The 26,233-nt window shown below is 37.6% G+C and overlaps 3 protein-coding genes across 4 annotated transcripts; 1 reads left to right on the top strand and 2 right to left on the bottom strand.

Moving 5' to 3' along the window:
• Positions 1-456: 456 nt before the first annotated feature.
• On the bottom strand, positions 457-5,823 carry prel (preli-like). Of its 2 annotated transcripts, none has more exons than XM_028321264.1 (6): positions 5,583-5,823; positions 5,007-5,187; positions 4,357-4,464; positions 3,339-3,444; positions 1,927-2,076; positions 457-785 (listed from the first exon to the last, which is right to left on the bottom strand). In XM_028321264.1, the coding sequence occupies exons 2-6, from the start codon at positions 5,096-5,098 to the stop codon at positions 624-626; spliced, it is 618 nt and encodes a 205-aa protein (XP_028177065.1). In that variant the 5' UTR covers positions 5,099-5,187; positions 5,583-5,823; the 3' UTR covers positions 457-623. The 2 variants fall into 2 exon arrangements, with proteins under 2 accessions (XP_028177065.1, XP_028177064.1); XM_028321263.1 differs by having other exon boundaries at positions 5,587-5,822.
• A 258-nt stretch (positions 5,824-6,081) lies between these two features.
• LOC114364916 (uncharacterized) lies at positions 6,082-10,676 on the top strand. The gene is made up of 9 exons (XM_028321274.1): positions 6,082-6,639; positions 6,962-7,141; positions 7,628-7,824; positions 8,065-8,198; positions 8,392-8,519; positions 8,884-9,127; positions 9,800-9,935; positions 10,081-10,165; positions 10,449-10,676. The coding sequence occupies exons 1-9, from the start codon at positions 6,082-6,084 to the stop codon at positions 10,599-10,601; spliced, it is 1,815 nt and encodes a 604-aa protein (XP_028177075.1). The 3' UTR covers positions 10,602-10,676.
• A 4,138-nt stretch (positions 10,677-14,814) lies between these two features.
• Positions 14,815-26,129, bottom strand: alph (protein phosphatase alphabet). Its single transcript, XM_028321267.1, has 4 exons — positions 24,983-26,129; positions 24,147-24,264; positions 17,194-17,320; positions 14,815-15,071 (listed from the first exon to the last, which is right to left on the bottom strand). Exons 1-4 carry the CDS (start codon positions 25,793-25,795, stop codon positions 14,963-14,965), a joined length of 1,167 nt encoding a protein of 388 aa, XP_028177068.1. The 5' UTR covers positions 25,796-26,129; the 3' UTR covers positions 14,815-14,962.
• Between the last annotated feature and the right edge of the window lie 104 nt (positions 26,130-26,233).

Below are 26,233 nucleotides of genomic sequence, written 5' to 3'. Positions count from 1 at the left end.
AAGCCTTTAGGTAAACACGAATTTGAATGAGGCTGGTGATACAATCAGTAATGCAAATCGGCATTACACATCAAGCATTGAGTGACATTCAAAGGCGTTGAGGTCATCATGGGCGTATTAAAGAGGGGCAGCTTCCCCTTTGTAAATACCACAACCCGGCAGCATACCTGTGTCTAATGCCCGTTTTCACCATCAATCCCAAATTTTTAGGTGACCCCTATAGTAACAAATAACAGGAATTTTGTTGTCATAGGGGGATTGATGGTGAAAACGGGCGTAAGCCTGGGAGAGCCAGACCTTAAAAATTTTGCTCTCTCCTAATTTCAAAATCACTCTCCCCTCTCCTGGGCCAGACTGGTCCCCCCCCTGTCCATATTATTCCCCTGGCTTAGAAGCTGGCTTACGCCCATTGGTATTGTAGGTGCATCTTTTAATGATGGGTCTGATCTGGGTCATACTGCCCCCCCTCCCCTCGTCCAGCCTACTTTCCCTTGTCCATACTATTCCCTTAGCTTAGAAGTTGGGCACGCCCATTGTTGATGCATCCCACGATAATAACTCCTCGTGTATAATCACTAAACGCACTGCACTGTACACTACACTTTGGTCCGCTTGTCTTCGTGTTATGTCCTGTTGACGGACGACAGCACGTTGGCCTTAGCTCGGTCGGTGGCGGCGGCGGCGGCGTCGCGCATTTCCTTGAGAGTGTGACTGACGGGCGCCAAGCTGTGCTGGGAAGCTGGACGCGGGAACATGCTGTTTAGGACGTGGTTGAAACCGTTCACCTGGAAGAACAAATGTTTTAGTTCCTATACAGCTTTATTTCTCTCTTTCTGCAGGAATTTGATCCTTAATTTCGTTCGTTCGTTTCAGCCAAATGACGTCCACTGCTGGACAAAGGCTTTCCATAATGAACGGTCGTTGCCCGCATCTATCCACCTCCCGCGACCTTCACCAGGTCTTGCAGGAGAACCAAAGTGACATAGCCTGCAGAATCGCTAAAATCAAGTGGCAGTGGGTGGGGCACATAGGTCATATAGCTGATGGCTGCTGGAGCAGGAAAGTTCTTGAGTGGCGACCACGCGCCGGAAGACGTAGCGTGGGCAGGCCTCCTCTCACTGGGTGGACCGACGATCTAGATCCTTAATTTAGACGGTCCTAAATTCCTATATTTTTCTGATTTCAGTTGACTGTAAAATTCAACTTATTATAGCTATAAAATCAATTAAATAATTTAAATATGTCCACAGAGTTGGCGAAATAAAAAGTGACGTTTGTCGTTTTGGAAGAAAGATGAGAATTAAATTGATAGGAACAATAACAGAAAAAATATTCTGCTAAGTGTTTATTTTGTTCATACTTCGAAATTCCTACTAACCCAATATTCAGTAAACAATGATAACAACAATCATACCTACCTCTTAATGACGTTGGCCATTGAAATAATCAGTGGGTTATTCACGTCAGATATCTTCACTGAGCTAAGTACTATACTTTCACTATCTTATCAGCAAAATGCAAATTCAATATTTTTATTTACAAAACACAAAGCCTCATAGTATTTTATCTGATTTTTACTTCTACAACATTACATAAATATAGACAAGTACACGAGTCTTTGACCAAGCTAATGCATTGCTCCCCATTATTTAGATGAAGGACTCTCCCTAAAAAGCTCAGTTACTTAATCATAAACAATGCTGATTCAAAATGTAATCCTATAACTCGAAACTTCAGCTTGGATCCACAATATCAAATCACGTCTTAGCAGCCATTTTAAATAATCTTCCAATTTAGACGTTTCGTGTCGGACGTTTGCCGTTACTTTGGACGTGGACCGCACACGGTAAATTTTATGCCAACTGTATCGGAATAAAATTGGCAATTACCAATAGTTAGTGCCCTTAAGTATATTATGCTTCTTACCATCTGGTTGCAGTTCTTCCTGAACCTTTCGACGCCGAATGCTCGGATAGCTCGCGAGAATCCGAACACCTGCGAGTCGATCCAGGCCGAGCGCCGCGCCACCGTCTGGCCCGGGCCTGCCGAGCGGTATTCTACGCGCTCCACCACGCTCTGGGAAACGAATTACGAGTGTTTTTGAAACAATATGGGTATTGGTATGGTTGCCATCTCTAAACTTGGCCAACCAGCCCCATAGACAAAATGCACTTTTTGATCGAATCGAAAATCGAATCCGTCAAAACAACATAAAAAAGGCTTTTCGACCACTTTTCGCTGGTTTGCAATTAAAATGTGCACTTTGTCTATAGACCCTCTGGACAAGACGCGTGAAATCAACGGATTTTGGAACACTTGCACACACTTTAGTTGCGTCGCCCGACATCGGTCAAGTCTTGAAATTTTGAAACCCGAAAAATAAATAAAACCCTAACTAAACCGACGATCCCCGGACCCCTCTAAACTAGGACAAATCCAGAGAAACCTAATAGGCGTGATAACTCCAGCTAAACTAATAAAGGGTGATAAAAAAAGGATTCTACTGCTCAAAAACAACACGTTAGCCAAGATAATAAAGTTAACATTTTCCAAAAAACCTTTCCATTCATATTGGGCGTTAAACTTGTACAGGAGAGAAACCCTGAAGCGTGAACATTATTAAAAAAACATATCCCTCCTTCTGGCGCAGTCGGGTAAACAGGCCGCCATTAATTCATTTTCTTTTTAATGCTCAATGGTGCGTATTTATAGCACAATGCAAATGGTGAGTCGTCGAAGTCAATAAAAGGGCGAACTAATCAAATCTGACAATAATACAAGAAGTTAGGAGTTATGGAGATACAAGTGAAGCACTAAGTGGAATTTATTTATAGCTCACAGGATGGCGTGGGTCTAGCTAGTCAGACATTAGGGTTCTAGAAAGGTCTTTACTGTATTAAGAATTGATGTACCATGAATGGAATGGAATTTTTTAGTCAATCCACTCGCGATATATTTTTTGAAGTACTGAAATTGATTTAAAATACTTTTCATCTGGTAAACAGATGGGTGCAGATCGTTTCTAAAACATAATAAGTAGGTACTGTATTGTGTGTGATTCTGTGTATAACGTGTGCCTAACCCTGCCTAAACACAACAGCAATATTTCGTGTACCATTCAAATGTTTCGTGCCGTGACGAGGTTGCATGCGATGGAATCGCTAATTAGACAATAAATTAAAACAGCATGCTAAGCTGGAAAACTTTAGAAACTAATCGATTTCGTAATAACGATTTGATAAGCAATTCTTAATAGATGTTTCTAGTTAAGAAATCCTCACCTTAAGGAAAATTTAAACAATATTTGTATCAAAATAACAATAAATAATAATGCTTACCATAACTTTAGTGTATCCCAAATTCCTGGTGTATGTCACCAGAACCTTCTGCTTTGGATCCACAACACTCTCCTCAATGATCTTGACAGACTTAGCATTGAAGAATCTACAATCAACAAAAAATGAATGTGAGATGCATCATACTTTAAATGATGAATATGGTGCAATTTTAACAAAATTTTACATGCCAAATCTTGGCAAAACATGTTGACTGACACATTTCTAAAACTGTAAGACCAACTCATATTGCTTTGTAATGTTTTCACACGTTTATGTAAATATTAATTTCCTGTAAATATCTATTTAATATCTTCTTTACATAACACATATTTACAAAGAGATATGCATTGCTTATACCTAAACCTTAAACCTACAGTATGAATATTGAAAAATATTGTGTTATTTCATGTGTCATTCCATCTGATTCATCAGAATTATTCCTTTAAAAATAACAGGGTAAACAAAAACAAAATGAACCAGATAAAAAAAATTACACACATGATGATGTTAATAAGTTCTAAGAATGATTATCCACTCACTTATCAATATTGATAAATAAAAGTTGTATAACTTTATTACATACATTTTTATCTTTGAATTTATTTAATCAGCCACTTGAGTTTACACTCCCCTCACCCCCCATAGTTTTGTATATTGGAACTAAGTTTCATTGTTTTTAAATAATCTAGGTTCTAGAATATAACAAAATAAATAATGACATCATCTGCTTAAAACTGCTAATATTTAAAATCACCTCTATGACAATATCTTAACCGCTTGAGTCCCTGACGGCATTAATTAATGTCATAACAATTGATTATCTATTGTGTCTAGATTCGCGGGCCTTGAAGGATTAAGGATAAAAGGCTTATGGATGGGGGCCTTGTATTTCTAAAAATATCAAACTAAGTGAGAAAATCTAATCAATCACTAGCCCCATCATCTTCTATATTCAGTGCTTTCATCATGAAAACAAGAAACAAACACATTTACTGTAGAATAATGAATTGATACATACCTCTCACCCCACTTAGGGACCCTGTTGGTCTTGGTAAGGAGCCGCTTCGTGTATAGGCAGCCATCTTTCACTTGTCTGCTCCATGTGTCCTCAGATAATACATGGGTGCTAGAAGGAAAAAACAAAGTAATACTATTTGCTTTTTTATTTATTTATTTATACTTTTGCCCATAAAACTGTACAGTGGCGAACTAAATGCCAAGTGGCATTCTCTGCCAGTGAACCACAGGTCTAGTAAAGAGATTAAGGCAGTGCAATAAATATGACGGCTTTTCCTGTTACTCTTTGAAAACAAAACAATGAGTGTTTTTTCATGACTTATGGAGAAACAATTTTAGACTAATTTAATGCTAAAATAAATAAAATGTTGATGCGAATGTGATGACTCAGAAAAATCATCCAGTTTTAACATTAAGTTGTTAATCATGTTTACAATGTACAGCCATATTTACAAGTTTTCAAGTAATAAAGTAGTAGTGATAGTAAACTGACAAGGTAAATAAGATTTTTTATTAACAAAGTTAGTAAACAAACAAGGGTCAAGGTGACTTTATAATTTCAAGGTTGCAATAGGCCTCAACAAAACAAGGAAAGGTCCAATTTTGCAAGGCCCATCTTTGTTATTTGTATGTAAAGTTGAATGTTCTCACCTCTGAGGGTTGGGGTACCTCTTCCAATACCCACAGGCCACTTGGTCCCAACTGAAGTTAAATGTTGCAGTATTTTCGTAATATCTTGCCATTTTTATTCACTTTTGTTACCTTATTACTGGAATGATATTCAGGAGGGCTAAAATCAACAGGACACCATGCTCGATGCTTGCAAAAAAACCTGCCGAACCACGGAAACTGTTATTGCGATCGAATAACAATTTTGACATGTACCTAAGTATGTATTCTATGAGTAGGTAATATCGGATTACATAAACTAAAAAGTAGGTCACAGTTTGACTTTGTATCAACTAATTAAAAGTTATGAGTCTGGCAAGCGTGGGCACATAGGCTTTTGTGATGATCGTCACGTATTCGTTAGGTAAGGCATGAAGTAAACACCGAGTGAACAACTCTAATTTGAACTTGAAGGACAAACTCGGTTATTCGATATGGGTTATTGATGGTGACGCTAATGACTATAATGCAACACGGCAATTAATCACAGCAGATCACATGATCGAACTACATACAAAAAACACATGTTCACACAGTAAATTATGAAAAAATATTAACCTACGACTACGCCGGAGGCACTTTTTAAATTGCAATTTATTGCTTCACGAACCAATGCTGCCACTTTGTTAAGGCCACCGATAGTCTCCTCAGGGCCTATTTTACACGAGAGGGAATCGTTTCGGCCGCGAAGCACATGTTATCATTCATATTTTGAGGTGTTTTTGATAAAAATTTTGATAACCATTGACAGATAAACCTTCGAGACAAAGTCCACGGACGTCAACAACCACAGATTAGACAGAATTCAGCCAGCAAAGACAAAATTCCGGAAGTCGTTTTTTTCTTAATTTAGATTCATAGACAACAACACCAATAAGTCGTAGCAATAACTGTTGCATTACAAGATGGCAATGTGCCAACCGCGTAAGCCACAGACATATTTGTGGCGTGAGAAATAAAAAGTAAAAAACATTTTGGCGTCAATTTTCAAAAACATCTCAAATTTTGTCTCAAATTCTTTGCTTTTCTCTCATTATTTTTTCTTCTTCGTACAAAAATGAGTGTTCTCAAAGAATTTATGCAAAGTTTTAGAAAATCATCGTTTAAAGAAGTTTTTATTATATTGAATGTTGATATATTTCCTCAAGTTACAAATTACATAAACCTGATAGAAAATATAAAGTTCGAAGATGGCTCTTACCATGCATATTTCGGAGAGGTTAAAAAAGTGATCAATGGCTTTCTCACTTATTATAAATTCGTTATAGACGACGTTATACAGGAAGCCGACAAATGCACAAATGTTATGAATCGCAACGAACTGTTGGTGCTAATAGATAGAACTATTGATATCCACCAGTCTCGACATATTTTTTTTGGAAGAGAATATTTACCTGTTCATACTGCAGCTGAAAAACAGTCGTATGAAGAAATGGAACAACTGTTTCAGCAGTACATGGAAAAGCTGCTGGAATTAAAAAACAATATAGAAAGACTGGACAAACAGGAAAAAGTTGATGATTTCATTAAGGATCATTTTAAAATGTCCATCAAAGGGACTCATGAACTATTTGAGCTGACGCACACTTATTTGGCACTGTTGCTAGCTGACCGAGTGAGAATTTCATACATTAATTTCTACTGAATAAGTTGAATAGGTCTTTTGTCTTTGAATTTTTTCAAGCGGCATGCTTAGCTGAACCTTCTAATATTAGGAGTTTCAAAAACCGCACTGTTCGTAACGATGTCGTCTGGCGTACCTACCTACCTTCATAAACCTAACCGCTTCTTATTGCCTAGTTTTTCAATTCTGGTGAATTAAGCGAGGCAACAAGAGGACTGCTAGGAAGAATGGTTTCTTTCTATTAAAAACAAGTAGTGGTAACATAATACATTTTCCTGCTGGCCCTTCTTGAAACTAGTACCATTAATACCAGATCAACCAAATCCGCGTGAGCGTCGAAGAGATCCACTTACGAGCGCGGAACAACCTGCGCAAGATACAAGCGGAGTGCGGCGAGAAACTGAACGCTTTGTTGCAGCAGCTGTATGATAGGAACAAGAGCCTGCTGCAAGTCAACCGCCAGCACCGCAAGTGTTCCGTCGCCGTTGCTGAAGTACTGTGTTTGTTCCTTTATCCGCTAGTTCTACGGCTATTGCCTTTCCTTGAATAAACTCAGCATAGTAAACAGCTCAATATAACAAGTGCAACTAAGGGATCCTCATAATTCTTAGTTATGCTCTAATGTCGCACTTAAGCCAGTTTTCTTCTTTCGTTTTAACCACTGCTGGACAAAGGCCTCTCCCCCTAAGGATTTCCACAACGAACGATCCTGCCTTGCCCATATTGAGGAGTTTTCTGTGACCTTCACTAAATCGTCAATCCACAGAGTCGGCCGCCTACTAAACCAAACTTCGGCCCGTGATCGTCACCTTTTTCTGCCCCACGGCCGTCAGTTCTACGAGTAAACCCGCAGAATTTCCTACGTAGCAGTGGCGAAGCACATAATATAAGGGAAGCTCGTAGAAGAGTTCTATAAAAACTTGCCACGTTTAACATATTTCGATCTAACCCTTATAAAATGAGTCTAACCTACCTCCAGGCAAGTCGCAGTATAGACCGCATCCGCTCCAAGATCGAAGAGTATTCCTATGACCCGCCCATCTCCCGGCTGGAAGAAGAAGTCGCGTACTGGGAGGACCGCGTCAACGAGTTCCACCAGATTGCGGGGAAACTGGTGATGCTTAAGAAGGAGCAAGCAGACGTCATAAAGCAGGAAGAGATCTATCAATCTATGAAGTATGTTCCACGAATAAAACATTGATGATGATAGCATCTGCATCATTCGCGTAGAATTCTTAGAGCGCTTTCATATTTAAGCGACTTAGCAGCGCGACAAACGCGCTGCCGATAGGTATATGACTATGACAGCGGATGTCTGCCTTCACATTATAAAAATGCTGCTGTCGCGCTTCTTACGCCCTAATGTGAAAGCGGCCTTAGAACTTAGATTCATATCCATGGACTTCCTTATTCCAGAACAACTGAGCTTCCCGGATCGAAACGTATTTGCTGGTGGACCATGGGCAAAAACTTCGCACAAAGAAAGGAATACCTAAAAGATAGAATCTTGGAGGCTGCCAGACCTTTGATGTCTTATTTCTCTATTCGAGGTATTTCAAGATAGTTTTAGCTCTCAAATAACGTTCTACTTACTTCGCTAATGACGCTTTTCCAAATCAAAAACTTAGAACTTACTCGCGCATTTTTAATACGGTTCCTATTTCAGTTTGGAACTAAAGTACTACCTACTTGCCTTCTATCCCTAGATCTGCTCCAGATTTTATCATTTTTCAAACCTCGTAGGAACCGACCGCCTGTTTTACACGGACAACATCGGCTCTTATTACGTGGACGAGTACAACCACCAAGTCTACGTGTTTGATTACGGGATGGGAATTTACCATCTCAACTGCGAAGGCGATTTCAGAGAGGTATTTACTTTTTCAATCACTTCTTTAAGCAAGTGAAACTGTGTCTTATACCCTGGAAAATTTGACTCACAGCTAAGATTAAGTACATTACTTACCTAAGTTACCTACTGTCTTTTCGTCCAAAGACTATAAAGGATCCCTGTTTTCGTGTAGGTATAACCTGGATTTGTCCCATTAATGGGACCACGAGGGAGAACTGTTTCTTATAGTCTCGTGAGTGGAAGAGCTAGTTAGGTGATGGAAGATAAGACCCAATCATTACCTAAGTGCAGACGGCACATCAAGCTTAACACTGTAGCATCTTATGTAGTCGCAATAGGTGCTATTTTACAACAAATATAGTCTGATATCCTGTACATCCCAGGTGTCAGACAGAGACGTCCACTACTTCGACACTCGCGGCCGCTACGTCCTTGACTCCGAAGGGCAGAAGGTTTACCAATGTGCGCCCTGCACTAGTACCTACAAACTGTGCAGCTCTGATCTCCTGAAGAAGACCACGAAGGACTGCGGACACTCGGAGAAGATGAACAAGAAGTGCCGGATGACTATTAAAGACCCGAGGAGCGGCGAGATACTGCCTGATGTGGAGAATGTTGATATCAAAAGTGAGTGGAAAAAATGTTATTTTCACACGCCAAGAAAATATAGAAATCCCACCTTTAGGCCACCGAGGAAGCAGAAAGGAAAAATGTTGGACAGTCAAATGTTTCTATAGAATTTGACAGCAGTGGCGGCGCGGCGCAAAACAGCTGTGCGGTGCGGAGATTCGTTATTCAACATACTTTTCTGCTTAGCTCCGCTTCGGTGGACACAGGGCCATTCAATTTTCATGGCAATTTTGTTATGCATGGTGGCTCCCATTTGTATTAATTTCCCCAAGCTTGCATTGCATATACTTCGCTGTAGAAACTTAAATATGTGACAAAGCCACTAAAACTTTTAATCATCATCATAAATGACTGCATTGCAGGAGCTAGCCTCTCTAATTTTAGCAGACGTAATCGGAGGATGTTACTGCCATGGCCAAACAGGTTGGGGTGATCCACCATTTTCGTATAGTATTTGTCGCTTGTTGTTACAATATTCACGGGAAGAGTGGGAGTTATCCTATTCTACTTTGCTGAAACCATAAGCCTTTCTTCATCATCATTTCAGTAACATGACGTCCACTGCTGAACATAGGCGTCCAGCGCCTTCCAGCGCCTTTATAAGGTCGTCGGTCCACCTTGTGAGTGTACCGGAAAACGCAACTCATACTTATTAAGCCTTTATTCTAGGTTCCCTTGACTCTGAAGTGGTGCGTTACCTCTGGGACAGCTTCGGGCATGTACTACCGTTCGCCCTGCACGACGTGGGACGCGATCGCACTAAGAACCCCATACAGCATCTGGCGCATAAGCTGCTGTTTCACAAGTAAATAAACAATTTGTTGACATCTAACTTACCCCAATATAGGTAGTGGGTAGCCTTTGACATCTGAAACTCAAAAATAACAAAGTTAATTAGTATTGAAAGAAAATAAATTACCGACCTTAAAATTTAAACTCTATTTTTTTAGGTATAATAAAACAATTTCTGAACTCGATAAAAAGAAGAAAGAAGCCCAAGATTATCGCGCCAAAATATTCCAGGACAAAAAAGATGTACGTAAAAAACTTACCTCTTATTATTTTGACTCTCGGGCATTGCGACAGATTATTTTTCATATTCGTGTATACTTAGTTGAGAAATTATTTGAGGACCAATAACTGTGCCTTGCCTTCGGTAGACATATAAAAATATAGCAATTTCTTCTTTCGAACTTCTATAAAATAGTTCTTCGCGTTTGCTATGGTATTAACAAGTGAGATTTTTTATTCTCCAATACTTTTGATTATAACATTAGAAACTGCTCCACTTCTTACTGTGCCTCAAAACTTATTACAGAAAGCAATCGCGGCCAGCAAGGCGTGGAAGGCCAAGCAAGTGCCACGCAGCAAGCCTGAGGAGTCCTACGACGACTCCGACCAAAGGGCCCACGACGCGCAGGCGACGACGCAGATATTCCTCACCTCTTTGCAGTATATGAACTACGACTGACTTGAATTGGGATTTTTACAGGCTTATTTTAATATTTGTACAATGTTGCGTTAATAAATATTACTTATTTAAATAACACCAGTTTGATTTTATTAAATTTTATAGATATCCGGCTCGAAGGACCACAAAAATGTCTACTTTAAAACACCATCAAGTATTGTAAATATTTATTCTTACACACCTAAAATCTCTGAACTACCGGCCCAAATTGGGGATGCTTGAATATTTGACGGGATTTTAAATCCCGTCAAATTGTGTACTTTCCATTAGGATTGACACTGCTCTCAAAAAATACATCCCCAAGTGTTTAAAAAGGGTGCCCAACCCGAATCCATGAATAATAAATACTTTTTTCACATTTTTTCCAGCAATCATGTGCTTGATATAATTCTTCCAAATGCACTGACTCCGGATTTTATATAAATAAAGTCAGGTGAACAAGGGCTCATGTGATTCAAGTTGAGCACCCTTTTATTTCTATATTTTCTAGAACATCGAAAGCCCTGTACGAACTAACAACGTACAACCATCATTGGTTGCTACAACTTGTTTTGTTTTATGTAAACTATTATGAAAATGTTAGTATGTATAAAGTGACTGTAATGTGATATTCAGCAGCAAATAAATCATTTTTAATTATTGATGTGATACGAGTAAGTTATAGACTGCTCTAACTGTTTGATACTTGCTTGTGATCATCAAGGTAAGCTTTAAAAATAATTTTGAAAGCTAAAACCCAATGTTAGCAACTTAATAGATAACTGAAACCCTAGATAAAGTAGACAGATATTACTGTGACAGATTTCTAAATTTGTCTAAGGGGGAAGGGCAATTAGTTTCATCGATTTATATTAAAAGGAACGAAAAAACAATAAAATCAACGTTAGTAAAGGTACAGGTATTTATTGTTCAAGCGTCTACTGGATAATAACGAGACACACTGTAAGACGACGTCGACTTCCGACCGAAAGCAAAATTATAATAAAAAACAACCTACATTATTATTCTGGTGGATATAAAATGATTCCAATTAAACCCACTGCCAGTATTTGGTACATAAACAAAAACGAACTATCTAAACTAAACCTAAATAGCACTATGTATGAAACAAATCAATTTGTAAAAAGCAGTGTTGCCAGAATTACAAATAAATAGATAATAGTTTGCTCTGCAATGGGTCAGACAATATTTTAAACTGAAATGGTGATATCCAATCTGACACTTGGTATATTTTAATAATTAAAATGGATTAAACCGATGAGATGAAATACTATGACACAGATGTTTTATTCTACATGCATATCGTATATCTGTAATGGGTTCTATCGTAATACAATAATATTATATCACTTTAGATATTACCTAGAGCTTACTTAATTTTACAAAGCCAATAAATGTCGCAGTATAAAAAAGAAAATCTTTCAAATAGTAGAAAACATCTCCTGTCATAGTCAAGATAATATTATTGTTGGGAAAACAACACTATAGATTTAACTTTGGAAATGAAGACTACAATATTATAATAGGTGAAGTTATTTTCCGCATATACACTAATTCGCTCGAACAGGTACAAAAAGTATATATTTCTTTTTATTCACTCTTATATACAAGAGGAAAGGGGCCAACCATAAAACGTGTACGATTTTACAGTAAAATTACTAAGAAAAAGTCATTGTCTTGCCCCATGTTGTTTTAAAATGTTACGACACAAATTAAAATGCAAGTACTTTTATCGTGAGTTTGATGTTTTCAATATACGCCACGTTTGATGGTCGGCCCGTAAATAAAGTCTTTGTCATAAAGTAAGATTGTTATTAGTTCTTATAAATTTGGTAACAATAGTGCTAATATGATATATTGGATTTCAGACTACTCGATAACTTTGTACGGTTATAGTACAACTCCCTAAAACAATTTAGATTTCCGAACACTGCTCGACATCAGTACTCACTAATACCGAAGCAAATTAAAAGCTAATTTCTAACAAAATTATCAAAACAAAAATAGCTCGAAATTAAAATTTTAGAAGCGAAAATTAAACCTACTCATTTCATAACACGAAAAATTAATAATTTTGAACATTAAAAAATCTTCACGGGTATCCAAATCCCATTAAAATGTTTTCTGTGTAGTTTACAAATATAAGTTTACAGTTACTGGTGTCTTTCAGAATTTGGCAACTGAACTTACACTTGTACATTTATTAGAATTACAGCTATTAATGTTGTAGTATAGAAATATGTACAAAAAGAAACTACGAATATAATTGAGAACTCTGTCAATATCATGGAATATAACCGATGTATTTTATTAGGCTTTTACGTGAAAACGATGAACATTTTAGATACCAATGTCAAGATTTACTCGATAGTAACACTAATGCGACTGGCCACTTCGAATCCATGGACTTGAAATCAAGACGATAGAAAACAAGGTTTTGCAGTTACTATAGTACGAAGACATTTTTAACAATATTTTTACTCGAGTCTCTATATTACACATCTAATATTATGACATTCATAAAGGGCCAATGAAAACACGAAAAATTAAAAATCTAAACTACAAAATAAAATTGTGAACCGGCCAAATGAAACACCCGTTTAATTCTGTACAAACGCTTCGAGACGCGCGGAGCTGTCAGTTGCGCGACAGCAGGAAAGAAAGAAGAACGGTCACGCCCCATACAAAAAAAACCCAGACCCGACAGAAACGAGACATACCTCAGTTTTTTTGTCATGTCTTAATTAGTTAAATTATATATTTTTTATATTCGAAATCCATGTATAACACCAAATTATTACCCTTTGTTTTTGTTCAGGCGTCATACAAAAACTAATACAAAATGCCTATTTATCACCAAAATTGGTAAATGTATGTACCTAAATGTCTATTACAGCTGCTATGGAATGTATCTAGGTGACCTGGAGATACAGCCGGATTATACAGGGTGGTTATACATATGGAACGATAAGTGATCTCACTCGATTATTTCTAAACTATACAAGATATCGAAAAACTAGTTAATGATTCTGAAAGTGCTTCACGAGCTCTTTCAAATGGTACCAATAATAGGTTACAGGTTATGGAAGCTGGACATTGAATTTTTGGATTTTGTAACTTCTCGTTTCCACCCTGTATAATCCGGCTGTATCTCCAGGTCACCTAGATACATTCCATAGCAGCTATTTAGGTACATACATTTACCAATTTTGGTGATAAATAGGCATTTTGTATTAGTTTTTGTATGACGCCTGAACAAAAACAAAGGGTAATAATTTGGTGTTATACATAGATTTCGAATATAAAAAATATATAATTTAACTAATTAAGACATGACAAAAAAACTGAGGCATGTCTCGTTTCTGTCGGGCCTGGGTCACAGATGACCGTTCTTCTTTGTGCCACACATTCACATTTACAACGCCGGCTCGGACCGGCCGGCTGTGGGCGAGGACTCGCTAACGTTACAACCGATCGTCTAAGACCAAAGGAAGATGCCGACCACAGCGGATTATCCAGAATATAAAATTACACACCGTCAAACCCCAGAGGACGCGCGAGGCAAATTACGCGTTCACAATGTAGCTTCATGAGCCTAGAATGTGGCGAAAATTGATCTTATTTGCATTGTATCTCGCTTCTGGAGTAGACCACGTTCATATCCGGCCACAAAGTAACAAAGACAGCCGACATCGTGGCAATCTGTGGCCGGACTTTCCGCGCCGGTGTCGCCGCACTACCCGCTACCGTAGACAACCACTAATTTATAGACTATTTAAATTTATTTTCACGTATGGGGCCGATGTTTTTACAAAGCGGGCGATGAAGTAACGACGATCGACACAGACGAAGTTATCGGGTACGAATCGAGCGAGTGGCGACCGCGTGTGTCCGTATTTTTATTTACAAAAAATAATGTCGCAATCGACAGCCGAGGCGGCCGCCACTGCGCTCGGTTTGTACTGCGAAGTTGTATTCATCTAAAGTACAAAAAGCGTACACTATCAGGTAAGTTTGAAGTGCGTGCCGTTTAGATTGGCATAAGTTTCATTTGATTTTGTCCCGTCGGTGATTTAGAAGTTGAATTGAAACATCATCTTGTACAACGTTTACGATTCAAATGCTTGTTTTTAAATTCTGATTGCGACTGGACTTTGGAATTGAACGAGTTCAAATAACATTAGTTAAATGACAAGGACAAACAAGTGAAATCTTTCAAGATGTACATACCAGATAGAAGATTTTCAATCGTAATCGCCATCTCGCAGAAGGCGATTACGCTAGATGCTATGTGAGTCAAGGCGATCGCATAAAGTCTATGTCAATCTAGCCGGCACGCGTGATAGCGGGTCGCCCGCGGCTTAGTTGGCGCCGAAGGCGTCGGCGAGCTCGGCCTGGCAGTCGAATGTCTCCGAGCTGTCTGCGTGCTCTGGGTAGAACTCCCTGTATATTTTGTCCAGTAGCGCTTGCCTGGAAACAACGTTTCAAAATTAATAAAATATCACTAAAGCCTGGTCCGTGAGCACGTAGAATCCCGTCCAATGACCCCAAGCTACCCATCCCTATCGCTCGCGCGTAATTATGTTGCTGTCGCGACTGTGCGACGCGCGCCCGCAGTGAGTGTGCGAGCGAGAATTGGGGTCATTGGACGGGATTCTACGTGCTCACGGACCAGGCTTTAGACAAAATTATATTCTTGGACATTTTACAGCGCCATCTAGTCCTAAACTAATGAGAGAATTATTATCATTCTTAAACATTTTTTGAGGAAAATACCCAGAATAATATTCATTACACCCAGAATATTAAGGCGCTGGATGCAGGCCGCCACCAACCGGCTATTGTGGAAATTATTGGGGGAGGCCTATGTTCAGCAGTGGACGTCCTATGGCTGAAATGATGATGATGATGATGATGATGAATGTTCATTAACACAAATTACCGTAAATACTGGCTGGTTTTATCGATGACGGTAGTCGTATAAACCCGTCGTTATTTAACTTAAATGCTTAAAGACAATTTTGACACACATTCCATTATCAATCATTGGCATTCCTTCGAGCTAAAGTGTGTATGAGACGCGATAAGCTAATGAGAAAAACGACACTGCACATTTGTTAAAGCAAGCCTACTTGTTGGATATTTCCTCAATTTTCCTCTATCTATGCTGGAAAGAGGTTAAGTGAGTCTTAATCTAAGTATCGTTTACATATTGATGGCCAGATGGTATATTACAAAGTCGCTTCCTTGTCGGGTTAATTTAGAAAACAATATTCTCTAAACTGCAGGACTACTCCGTAGCCCCATCTACGTAGTTTTAGTTTCGGGTCTATCTGTCACTATCTCTCATGTTAAGGTAGCATTCGGATCAACGCGACCGCGACGCGCGACCGCGACCGGCGACCGCGACCGGCGACCGCGACCCACTGCTTTATATGAATTAATAGGAAGTGCTGACGGATGCAAGCGACCGAGTCGCGCGACGTGTGGGCGTGGCCTGCCGGCTACTTGCGTCGCGCGACTCGGTCGCTCACAAGGCAGTGCCGCGGCGCGACAGATGCAAAATGGCCGTGTTTTCTTCGCACGAAGACGAAATTTTAATAGAATTAGTAAGTAAAAACGCACCTGTATTCGATACGAGACTTCAAGCTTATAAAGATAATACTGTGAGAGACAATATTTGGGAAAAAATTGGAAAAGCATTAAATAAAACAAGTAAGTTCAAATGATACATATTTTTTATTAGAAAAGGTACTTATTTTTATTGTTTACAGATAGGTACTATTTTACTTTAACTGCAAACATACTGAGTTTCGTATGGGTCGCACGACTCGTGTCGCGAAGATTCGTAAGTAGCTGTCGCCCTGCGACCTGCGACCGGTCGCCGGTCGCGGTCTCGAGTCGCGGTCGCGCGTCGCGGTCGCGTTGATCCGAATGCTACCTTTAGTTTTTTTACTTCTTAAAGGGACAATAGATCTAGGTATTTGGTATAAATTTCAATTTGATACCTTTATTCGTTCGTGAGAAATAAGGTAGTAAGTTTCATTTTATTAAAATATTTTTATTATATTATATAACTAAAAAAATGAAATTTTCGCAATTTTTCCTATATTTGCATTATATGACAATGCTTTATGCCAAATTTCAAGATTCTGAGTTTACGGGAAGTATCCTGTAGGTTTTGATTCCTTTGCGAGTGTCGAAAATTTGTTGAAAATATCGACATAATCGGCTGTATCTTTTGATTGGCTTGGCTTAGAAGTTTGATATTTTCACAGCTTAAAGGGACAATAGACCTGAGTATTTCATGTGAATTTCAGCTTGATACGTTCACGCGTTCTTGAGATAAAGGGTCTTGACAGACGGACGGACGGACAACAAAGTGATCCTATAAGGGTTCCGTTTTTTCCTTATGAGGTACGGAACCCTAAAAAATAAACTAAACTATTTTATTATCTTATTTGGACTTTGACAAACGTCAAAAATCTGTCAAACTCCATACAAAATGCACAGGTTATCGTCATAGTTACCGTTAAAGTTAGGTGGTGCAACTGAGCCTTAGTATTTATTTGTGAATAGTAGGTCCACTCACTTGGCAGCCAGCCCGCCGCCGGGCGGCAGGCCGGGGATGTTCTCCTGGACCAGCTGCTTCAGCACCCACGAGAAGTGGCACGACGTGTCCTCGCGCTCCTCGGTGCCCGCGCTGCGCTCGATCAAGGCTGGAATACAGAGACACTTGATTACTATATTACTAATCACGTGGTTACAAAGAAACAAATACAGGAAATTAAATACATGACAGTGGCACATAATAATGGAAGAAGAAAAAAATAAAAACAAGAGTTAACTGAGCAGTGCCACCCATTCACCAACAGGATGCCCACTGCAACGGGACCCCACTCAGCATATGCCGTGGCCCACGGTAACGAAGGCCACGGCGCTGGTTTTCAGTGTGCCCCAAAGACACCCATCATTTATTACGTCGAAGACATACACCAAAATAAACAATTGTTGAATGATCTATTAAGTACACGAGCACCTGTGCCAGAAGAGATTCTTTGATAAAATTCTTTCAGGGTAACATTTATGAACTATATCAAATTGTGTTTGAACCTATACTAGGGAATAAGGTTTAAAATATAGTGGGAACTACATTCCCATTAGCTTAAGGTTTAAAAACACCCTTTTTTCTTTTTTCTAAGATAAAAGATGAAATATTAAAGGGCTAGGCCCGGTACAATTGTGTGTGACATTACTGATTCGTCTACATAGGCTTTATTAACGTATTCGTGTCATGGTTATATTACGGTAGATAGACTTATCAGGACTTATCCCTAAGGAACGGTTTTTAGTTTACTATCATATTGAAAATATACAAATACAAGTAAGGAAGGTGAGCCTGACGCTAGATGCTAGCCGAAATTCAAGGCAAAAAACTAATGACTCCCATTGCAGATCTAATCAGGAAGACAATGCAATGCCAAAAAAGCTATCTTTTATCTAAAAATAATCCCCTTGCCAACAATAGCCAATGCCGCGAGCGCTAAATACCAATAAATTAATTACTAAACACTCACAAATCATGCATTTTAATACTTCTAGAAAATGTTGGCATCAATAAGTAATGCCCGCGCTAATATTATTATCTTGGATGTAAGTGATACCTAACAGTTCGTCTTACAACTTATTTACTTCGTATTAAAGTCTTAATAATATTCGAATGACGTTATTGCTTACTGAATTATAAACGTTCATTCATCATTATTGCAATGTGCTAATCAGTAGCTCGTTAATAGCTGAAGTGTGTACGATATGAAACGCAATTTTGCGATGAAAAATATTAGGCTCATATTGCAACTTTCCGTGGGAAAAAAACTTGAAATCTGACCACACGGACACTGATAAGGTGATTATGCTATGTTCAGTAAAAATAACATAGGTATATTAAAAAGTAAGTTGTAATTTCCTATTGTAATGCTCATATTAGAGACCAAAACTAGCTTTTAGAAACTATAAAGGTCGAATAGTTGGCGATCGATTTCGATTCCTTAATTCATTCTTCAACTTCTGTATTATTTTACACCTGTTCAAACATGATAAATGTATGAAAATCTCATAATTTAAATATGGACGGACACATTTGCTTAATGCCTACCTACACTCTATTTCAGTCAGTTAGCGATTTTTTAGAAATTGAATATTTTGTATCAATGTTTTCTTTGGTGGATAAGAACTTAAGTCAACATTAAAATACATATTCAATCGAAATAGAAAAACCCAACTGCATTTTTATTTATAGCTTGCTGCAGTTGCAGCATAGAAGCGATTTGACAACTTTAAAATATCGCCATTCATTCCCGAGCATGGCAAAGGAATATAAACCGCGACAAGGTATTGGATGCCACCGTATGTGATCGGGGAGTTATCGGGCATTTATTTTTAGTGGCTCTAAAACCCGTGGCGGGAGGTGCCACTCGCGCTAGCAGGGTTGCCAGCAGACCGGGTTTATGCAAACTTTTGGCTTTCAGTCTAAAATTGAGACTAAAAATCGCCAGAATTTATGAAAGATGAAAAATTTTTGAAAGAAAGTTACTTCATTATTTCATTTTACGATAAAATTTCTGGCTTTTGAAAAGGACTTTCGAACTTTCAGTTGGTAGCCCTACAAGTGACGACTTATGGCATCCTTCGAGCCACACTTCAGCTGACATTCGCGTGACCGCTGCCTTACAATTTGGTTCAAGGGCGGGTGAATCATACCCATTCTAGGGCTCCCTTCGCCAATGTATAAATACAACCGTACGTTTCTTGATTAAAACTTAATTATTCCATATCGGAGCAAAATTATATTTATAGACAGTAGCACCAAACATACTATCTGCGTTATCTCAGAATGACATCATGCTTTTCTTTGTAAAATGTTATACAGTGATGTCTTACGATGATACAACAAAGTCGCATAAAGACTAATGCCCAATTCATAACATTAGAAGCAATTTTATGGCATGGATATTTCTTAAACGGATCAATAGACACGAGACGTTATAAACTGCAGTATACAATAATGAAAAATTTATAGCCACTGCAACCTCATGGCAATTGCATTTGCGTCCCCAGTGCATTTATGACGGCTCTATAACCGACTCTGACTAATCCGTCTCGAGCCTTGAAATAGCATCGACAGATCATTGCATTCGAAAGGGAGAAAATTGCCGGTAACTGAGGCACGATTGTATGCAAAATGAGTGTACACTGTGCAGCTTGGTCTATAATCAGCGTCGCACGTGACAATCGAGTAAATCGATAACAGCAAGAAACAGGATTATAATACACGCGTCGTACGGCTTCTCAAGATCTTATATTATAGCCTACGATGCTTGGGCACGCACTGCAGCCGCAGGCGTCGGCGCGGACGCATTCATTGCTTTAACCCTTTCGACACACCAACAATATGACTCAATTATTAACCCCTCTAGAGTGCAAAGGTAACTAAGGGTCAGGATTAAAGCAATGAAACTATGCATTTACAGTTTTCAATAACTTTAATAGCAAACAATGTTAACAATCTTCGTTGGAGGTATAAAAATTTAGTATCACATTATTAGTAAAACGTCAAGACAAATAGTAAAGTCTTTTAGAATTTAGATAGTTAATAATATCACAATGGTTAAATTACACAAATTGGATTAGAACAAGAATTATTTTACACAAACACTGAACTTTACAATATTTATACATAGGGTAGGAAAAATAGAAACTACTATCTATTCAAATGTCTTTTAAAATTAGTGAAATGTTCAAGTTGAAGATTTCTTGATATAGTTGAAATATGTAAATATTATATCAACATTCTAGATATTAAACAGTTGTTATTATTTAAATGGATTGTATTGCACTCAAGTCTTAAAATATAATCTAAAACGAAACAAATTAAAACTCTTCAATACCTTCTAACTTTTCATAAAATCAATAAAACTAAATAATAGAAAACAACAAAAAAATGTACTTATAGTACCAATATAAAAGATATATAATATTATATAACACAAAAATAAATATAATGAGTAAAAAAAAGTGATAATAATAACTATTATCTATTTGAGGAAAAATGGTTTTTCCTGGGTTTAGTTTTAGCAAATGTGGGTTATAAAAATAAATATGAATAGTTTGGCATTATAGTTTCCTTCTTCTATTGGTAACTTGAAAATACTACTCAAATTTGAAATATTCAAGATTAAGAATACACATTAGACATTTATACAAGCACAAAATGACATTATTTAGCAGCTGAAATAACTATCAAATTCATGCTACATTTCATAAATCCTTATCTGGATAAAAAATATTATAATCTGAATTGTCAAGACTAATAATTATAATTATCATTTCTAGGGAAAATGTATAAAATTTACATATAAGTACTTTATTACGTATTTAGTTAATTATGTCTTTTCATCAAGGGAAGTTTTTAGTATTTTTACGATAGTGTAATTAATACATATAGGTTTAAGTTTGGTCCAAATTACACTAACATTTATTTACATTTACATTACAGATAATATTGCTTTTATATTTTTTCCATACCAAATTTTTACAATCTCTCATAGACTAATAATAATAAAAACTGTATGTACTTTGCCATAGCCACTTATACAACTGACGTATAGGAATCCATTATATTTATAGGAGATGCAAATTCATTAATATGCTATGCATGATACGAAAAATATGTATGGCAGAACGATACCATTATGGATTACTAATCGTTGGAACAACTAGCAGTAAAGATAGAAGTTTGAACGCGTTTATCTTGGTGCTACGTAAATAAATAAAATTGATACTTTCAACTTTGGAGCAATAAAGAATTTGAATTTGAATTTGAACTTAATATTAAATGAGCCCATTATAGACTTTGAACTTTCAATGCTCTTGTATCAGCAACTGGGTTTCATTAGTGATCAAAAAGTTGATTCTAGCTACTTAGAATAAATTAGGACTGCAATAAACCATTTATCTTACGCTCAAAATATCTTAGTTGCATTAAAACGGTAACATTTGACAAATGTTGCAACCTATTAAAATATTACTTCGTAATAAGGTTGCCAACAATACCAATCTTTAATTCGGAATTGCTGGTCCAGCACATGATAATCGAAAACAACAATCGGCACTATGTAATGAACTCTATCCAGGTTTTATTTTAAACATAACTTGTGATGCCTAAGACCAAACCGTTTGTTAATTTTAGAGTACTTTAAGTACATTCTTTATGCACAATTAACTATAACTAATAATAATAATGGCTCGGTAGCTTGGGCCCTGCTCCGCTACCAGCGGAATAACTATTTTTAAGTATTTTTTTATAATGTACTTTTATTAATTTTTTTTTTGATAATTTACATTGTAAAAAAATATTTAAAATTAAGAACGAAAGTTAATAAAGAGAATAATGGCTCGGTAAAAACAGTAACTAGTTTAAAATGTAAACTAAACATTCTTTTTATTTTAGCATGGTAACCATGCCTTTATCATTTTAGAAAATTGTGCAACAAAAAATATTACTGGTTATCTCATGCCCGTTTTCACCATCAATCCCTAATTTTTAAGTGACCCTTATGGTAACACATAACAGGCATTTTGTATTCATAGGGGTCATTTAAAAATTAGGGATTGATGATGAAAACGGGCATCAGTCTCTTAACCAGTAGGAAATCTAGAATATTTTGGGGATAAAAAAATTCCTACATAACTGAAATCCTGTCTAAATTAAGTTTCACGAGTTTTTATATTACTTTTAACTCGCACTTTGGAGTAGAGTAAACTCGTGTGTAACTTTTGAATAATAAGGGAATACAAGTTTTATGAATGTAACAAATAGGAACAAAACCAAATGAGATTCGATAAGGCAAGCTCGTAGTATGATTATCTCAAATCGTATCACTGTGGCAAGTCCACTTGGAACCTCATTTTTATGTACCCTCAGATACGTGAGGTAAATCAATAAATTAAATTATGAATCGCTTATACAATCCAGAGATAACATGCAGACATTGAACTGGCTTCACAAGGATTCTGTTAACGTGTGCTACGTTTGAAATGATATGATAAGTTTTGCAAAATGGTTGTGGAAAAAAGTTGAAGGTTTGCGTGACTTGAAAACTGCATTTGAAATGTGAATGATATGAAAATGTCATGAGAAACAATCTTTAGAGTCTTTAGACACATAACTATGTAATTCAGTAACTTCACACTGGTCATATTTGAGTTTTATTCTGGAAAAAAGGCTATGGATGTTAAAGCAGATATGTAAAAGTAAACAGATGGTTATTTGTTATCATAAAAATGTTCAATTACGATGCGCGATATCGGTCTGTTTAGTCCAAGAAAGATTTATCGGGTGTCTCTCAGTCTGAATCAGACTTGGATAAACTCGAGCCAATGAGATTCGAACTGTTGCAGTTCGATTCCATAACTTTCAACCCCACGAATATTCGATTCTGTAAACATCGAACTATGTACTGAGTTCGAATCGACTTCGAAATATTCGATTCAACGCCTTTCATGGCGTTCAAATTCGATCGGTGAATTACGAACTCATGGATGTATCTATCTCTTTTTTTCAGGTACTGTGCAGCTGGATAATGATAGTACAATTAATTATTCGTAAATACATTTTCAGAATCAGACGAGACAATAAACAAACAGGCATATTTTAAAGTATGGACTATGCATGTTGTAATGTTTTTTTAACATTATGATCACTGAACTGTATCAAAACGAATGATACATGACCTGTTATCATAATGACATTAATAAATTCGATGATTTAATTAAAGTTATCTACTAGTTTAAAAAATAAACTCAAAATAAATCATAACAATGTACATAAATTATTTAAATAAAATACAACAAAAATCTAAGTACCTATTTGAACCCTGCATGAAAAAAAATGAATACTGGCAAAAATGTACTTTAAGTACATAATATTATATGGCTTATTAATAAATAAGTGAACTTCCTATGTGCTTTTAATAATTTTGAAGAGATATCCTTGAAATGAGTTTAATTGTTGACACAGGTGTATAATTTTTTCTTAAAAATTGTTAGTTCTTATAATATTTACCTAAGTAATGCTTTCCAAATTATTAATTCGGATACATACTTACGTACTTTAATCCGAATAATTACAACCTTAATTTTACTTTTACTTGCGCATTTTTTTGTCACAACACCTATCTGACAACCAAATTTTTTTCTCTAATTAATTTTGTTACTAAGCAATAAACTTAGCTTCAAATTGTTAGTTAGTCTATTACGTAATCTTTAGCACTAAAAATATGTTTTGGAAGTAAAATCAGTTACAGCATCCTGTAAGTGCATTAAGTTGTTTGTTTAGATTTGCCTATTCGTCATCATTAGTCAACGTTAGTTAACCTCTAACTTCATTTGAGGCCCTACACTCAATACTTCGGTTTTGTCTGTCTGTCGGTGTGTTGCGGTCCCTACTTTTATGGGAGCAGGCATGCAGTAGTGAGTAATAGCAACCTGTGAGCCTCTGCCGGAGTGTCTCGTCCAGCTCTCGGTCCGCTCGCTGAGCTTCTGGGCTGGGCTTGGGGGCCGCCGGAAAAACCACTAGAACGATGCTCATGTTGTCTTTGCTACCCTGTAAAATTTATAATTATGTGAGCAAGTGAAATGGGAAAATAGATTTCTGAAATTTGAAAATTTGAGCGCTGTGTGAAATTGTCCAGATTTATTATTATTATTCTTGACCTCAGAACTTGGGCATTATTACATGTAGAATTAAGAATGGGAAAGGGAGGTTATATTTACATGGAAATGTAATAATATTGTATCTAATTATGGGTAATTAAAAGAGAAATATAATGATCTAACACATAACATAACCTGACAAGGGATGAAAACAAGTATTTTTAAGAAATTTATTAAAATTATTTGCATGATGTTATGCACTTGCTAAATAAATCAAGTTCCATCTGTTTTACATTAAAAACTAGATAATACGGGTATATTATACTGCATCATAAGAAACAATGAATATATGCAGTAGCATATTGATTCAGTTCAGCAAATAGGTACCTACCTACTGTGATATGCAAACTAGCACTTCTAATCTTACTAGCTCACAGTGATGACTTAATTATTCATCAACCAGTAATGATTGTTCATGAATGAGTATTTCATCATTAAATAAATGTTCTTGACAATCATCAGGATTTAAGCAAAGTAACTACATAGCACTAGGAATTATGTTTGATACGTAAGATACAGTAAAAAACAAAGCTAAAAGTATAACTATAGTGTACACACCTCTACCACAGGATTAACTATTGTAACATAATAATGAATAAGCTATTTACCTTGTATAAGCATGTGTCGATGACCTGATTGGTAATAGCCGTTAAGTCGTCTGTGAGCAGTAGAAGTGAGTGCACATAAGCACACAGGGCCTCATTGCTCATCACATCCCACACTCCGTCGCACGCCAGCACCAGGAACTCATCCTCAGCCTCGGACCGCTCGTGGACTGACACCTCAGGCTCAGGGGACACCAGCTGTTCACACGGGCCACGGTCCAGAACCTTCTTGTATTCATAATCTCCAAGCGCCCTAGACACGGCTAAGCTTCCATTCACACGCTGGATCATCACAGATCCGCCAGCTTGGACTATACGTGACTTCTCCGAAGGTAGTTCCGGTTTGTGATCTCGGGTGGCGAATATCGGCGCGCCGTTTCGCGCGAGCACTGCGCGGGAGTCGCCACAGTTGGCGATGTAGATCTGCTTCGGCGACACGAAAGCGCAGACTGCTGTTGACCCTGACTTCTCCTCGCCGTTGGACAGCTCCGGAAGCTCTCGCATCTTCTTGTCGAGGTCCAGGAAGCCAGCACGAATAGCCTCCGCGATCTCCTCGCGCCGGAACTCGTCCGTCTGCAAGATGCACTCGAGGAGGTTGTCCGCGCAATGTGCAGACACCCGCGCCCCCGCGTGTCCGTCGAACACCGCGAAATATGACCAGTCCGATAGGGTCCCGTTCAAAGTTAGCTGCGCGTGGTGGGCATCCTCCATCTCCACCCGCCAACCCTGCATCGACGCCACGCCATATCGAAGACCGTTCCCTTCTCCGTTCTCGTTGTACTTCTTAGTTTCGGGCTTATTCAAAAACGCCCCCATGCTGAGTCCTCAAATTTTAATCCGTTAATCACACATAGTTCCCACACCATCAGGCACTCAAACGAACGTCGCAACCGATAACGTAAAAGGGAAGCAAAAGCATCATTGGAAGTACGATACGATCTCACAGACAGATCACGTCACACCGATGTTACACTACACTGGTGTCGAAGAAACTTCGACGCGTGGACTGTTTAGTTTTAGCTGCTTCCAGGTAGGTTATTCAATTACGCGATGGTGTTGCGTAGACCTTGATGACAAATCGGGCACTTTTGGAATCGTAAAAACGAAAAACCAACTCAAAAGAATGAATGGCGGACATAAATATGAATTGTCTATGATTTAACTTTTTAAGATTTTATTGGAAAATATTGTCTATGATTTTGAGGTCCAACTAAATATTATTTTTCATACTTGTCACGTGCGCGGGTTACAAGA

This window comes from Ostrinia furnacalis, unplaced genomic scaffold (genome assembly GCF_004193835.3).
Source record: "Ostrinia furnacalis isolate ACB-3 unplaced genomic scaffold, ASM419383v2 OfSCF7487, whole genome shotgun sequence".
In the NCBI taxonomy this organism is placed as follows: Eukaryota; Metazoa; Arthropoda; class Insecta; order Lepidoptera; family Crambidae; genus Ostrinia; species Ostrinia furnacalis.
The sequence above is the reverse complement of the archived record's forward strand: the minus strand, read 5'-3'. Positions and strand labels throughout refer to the sequence as shown.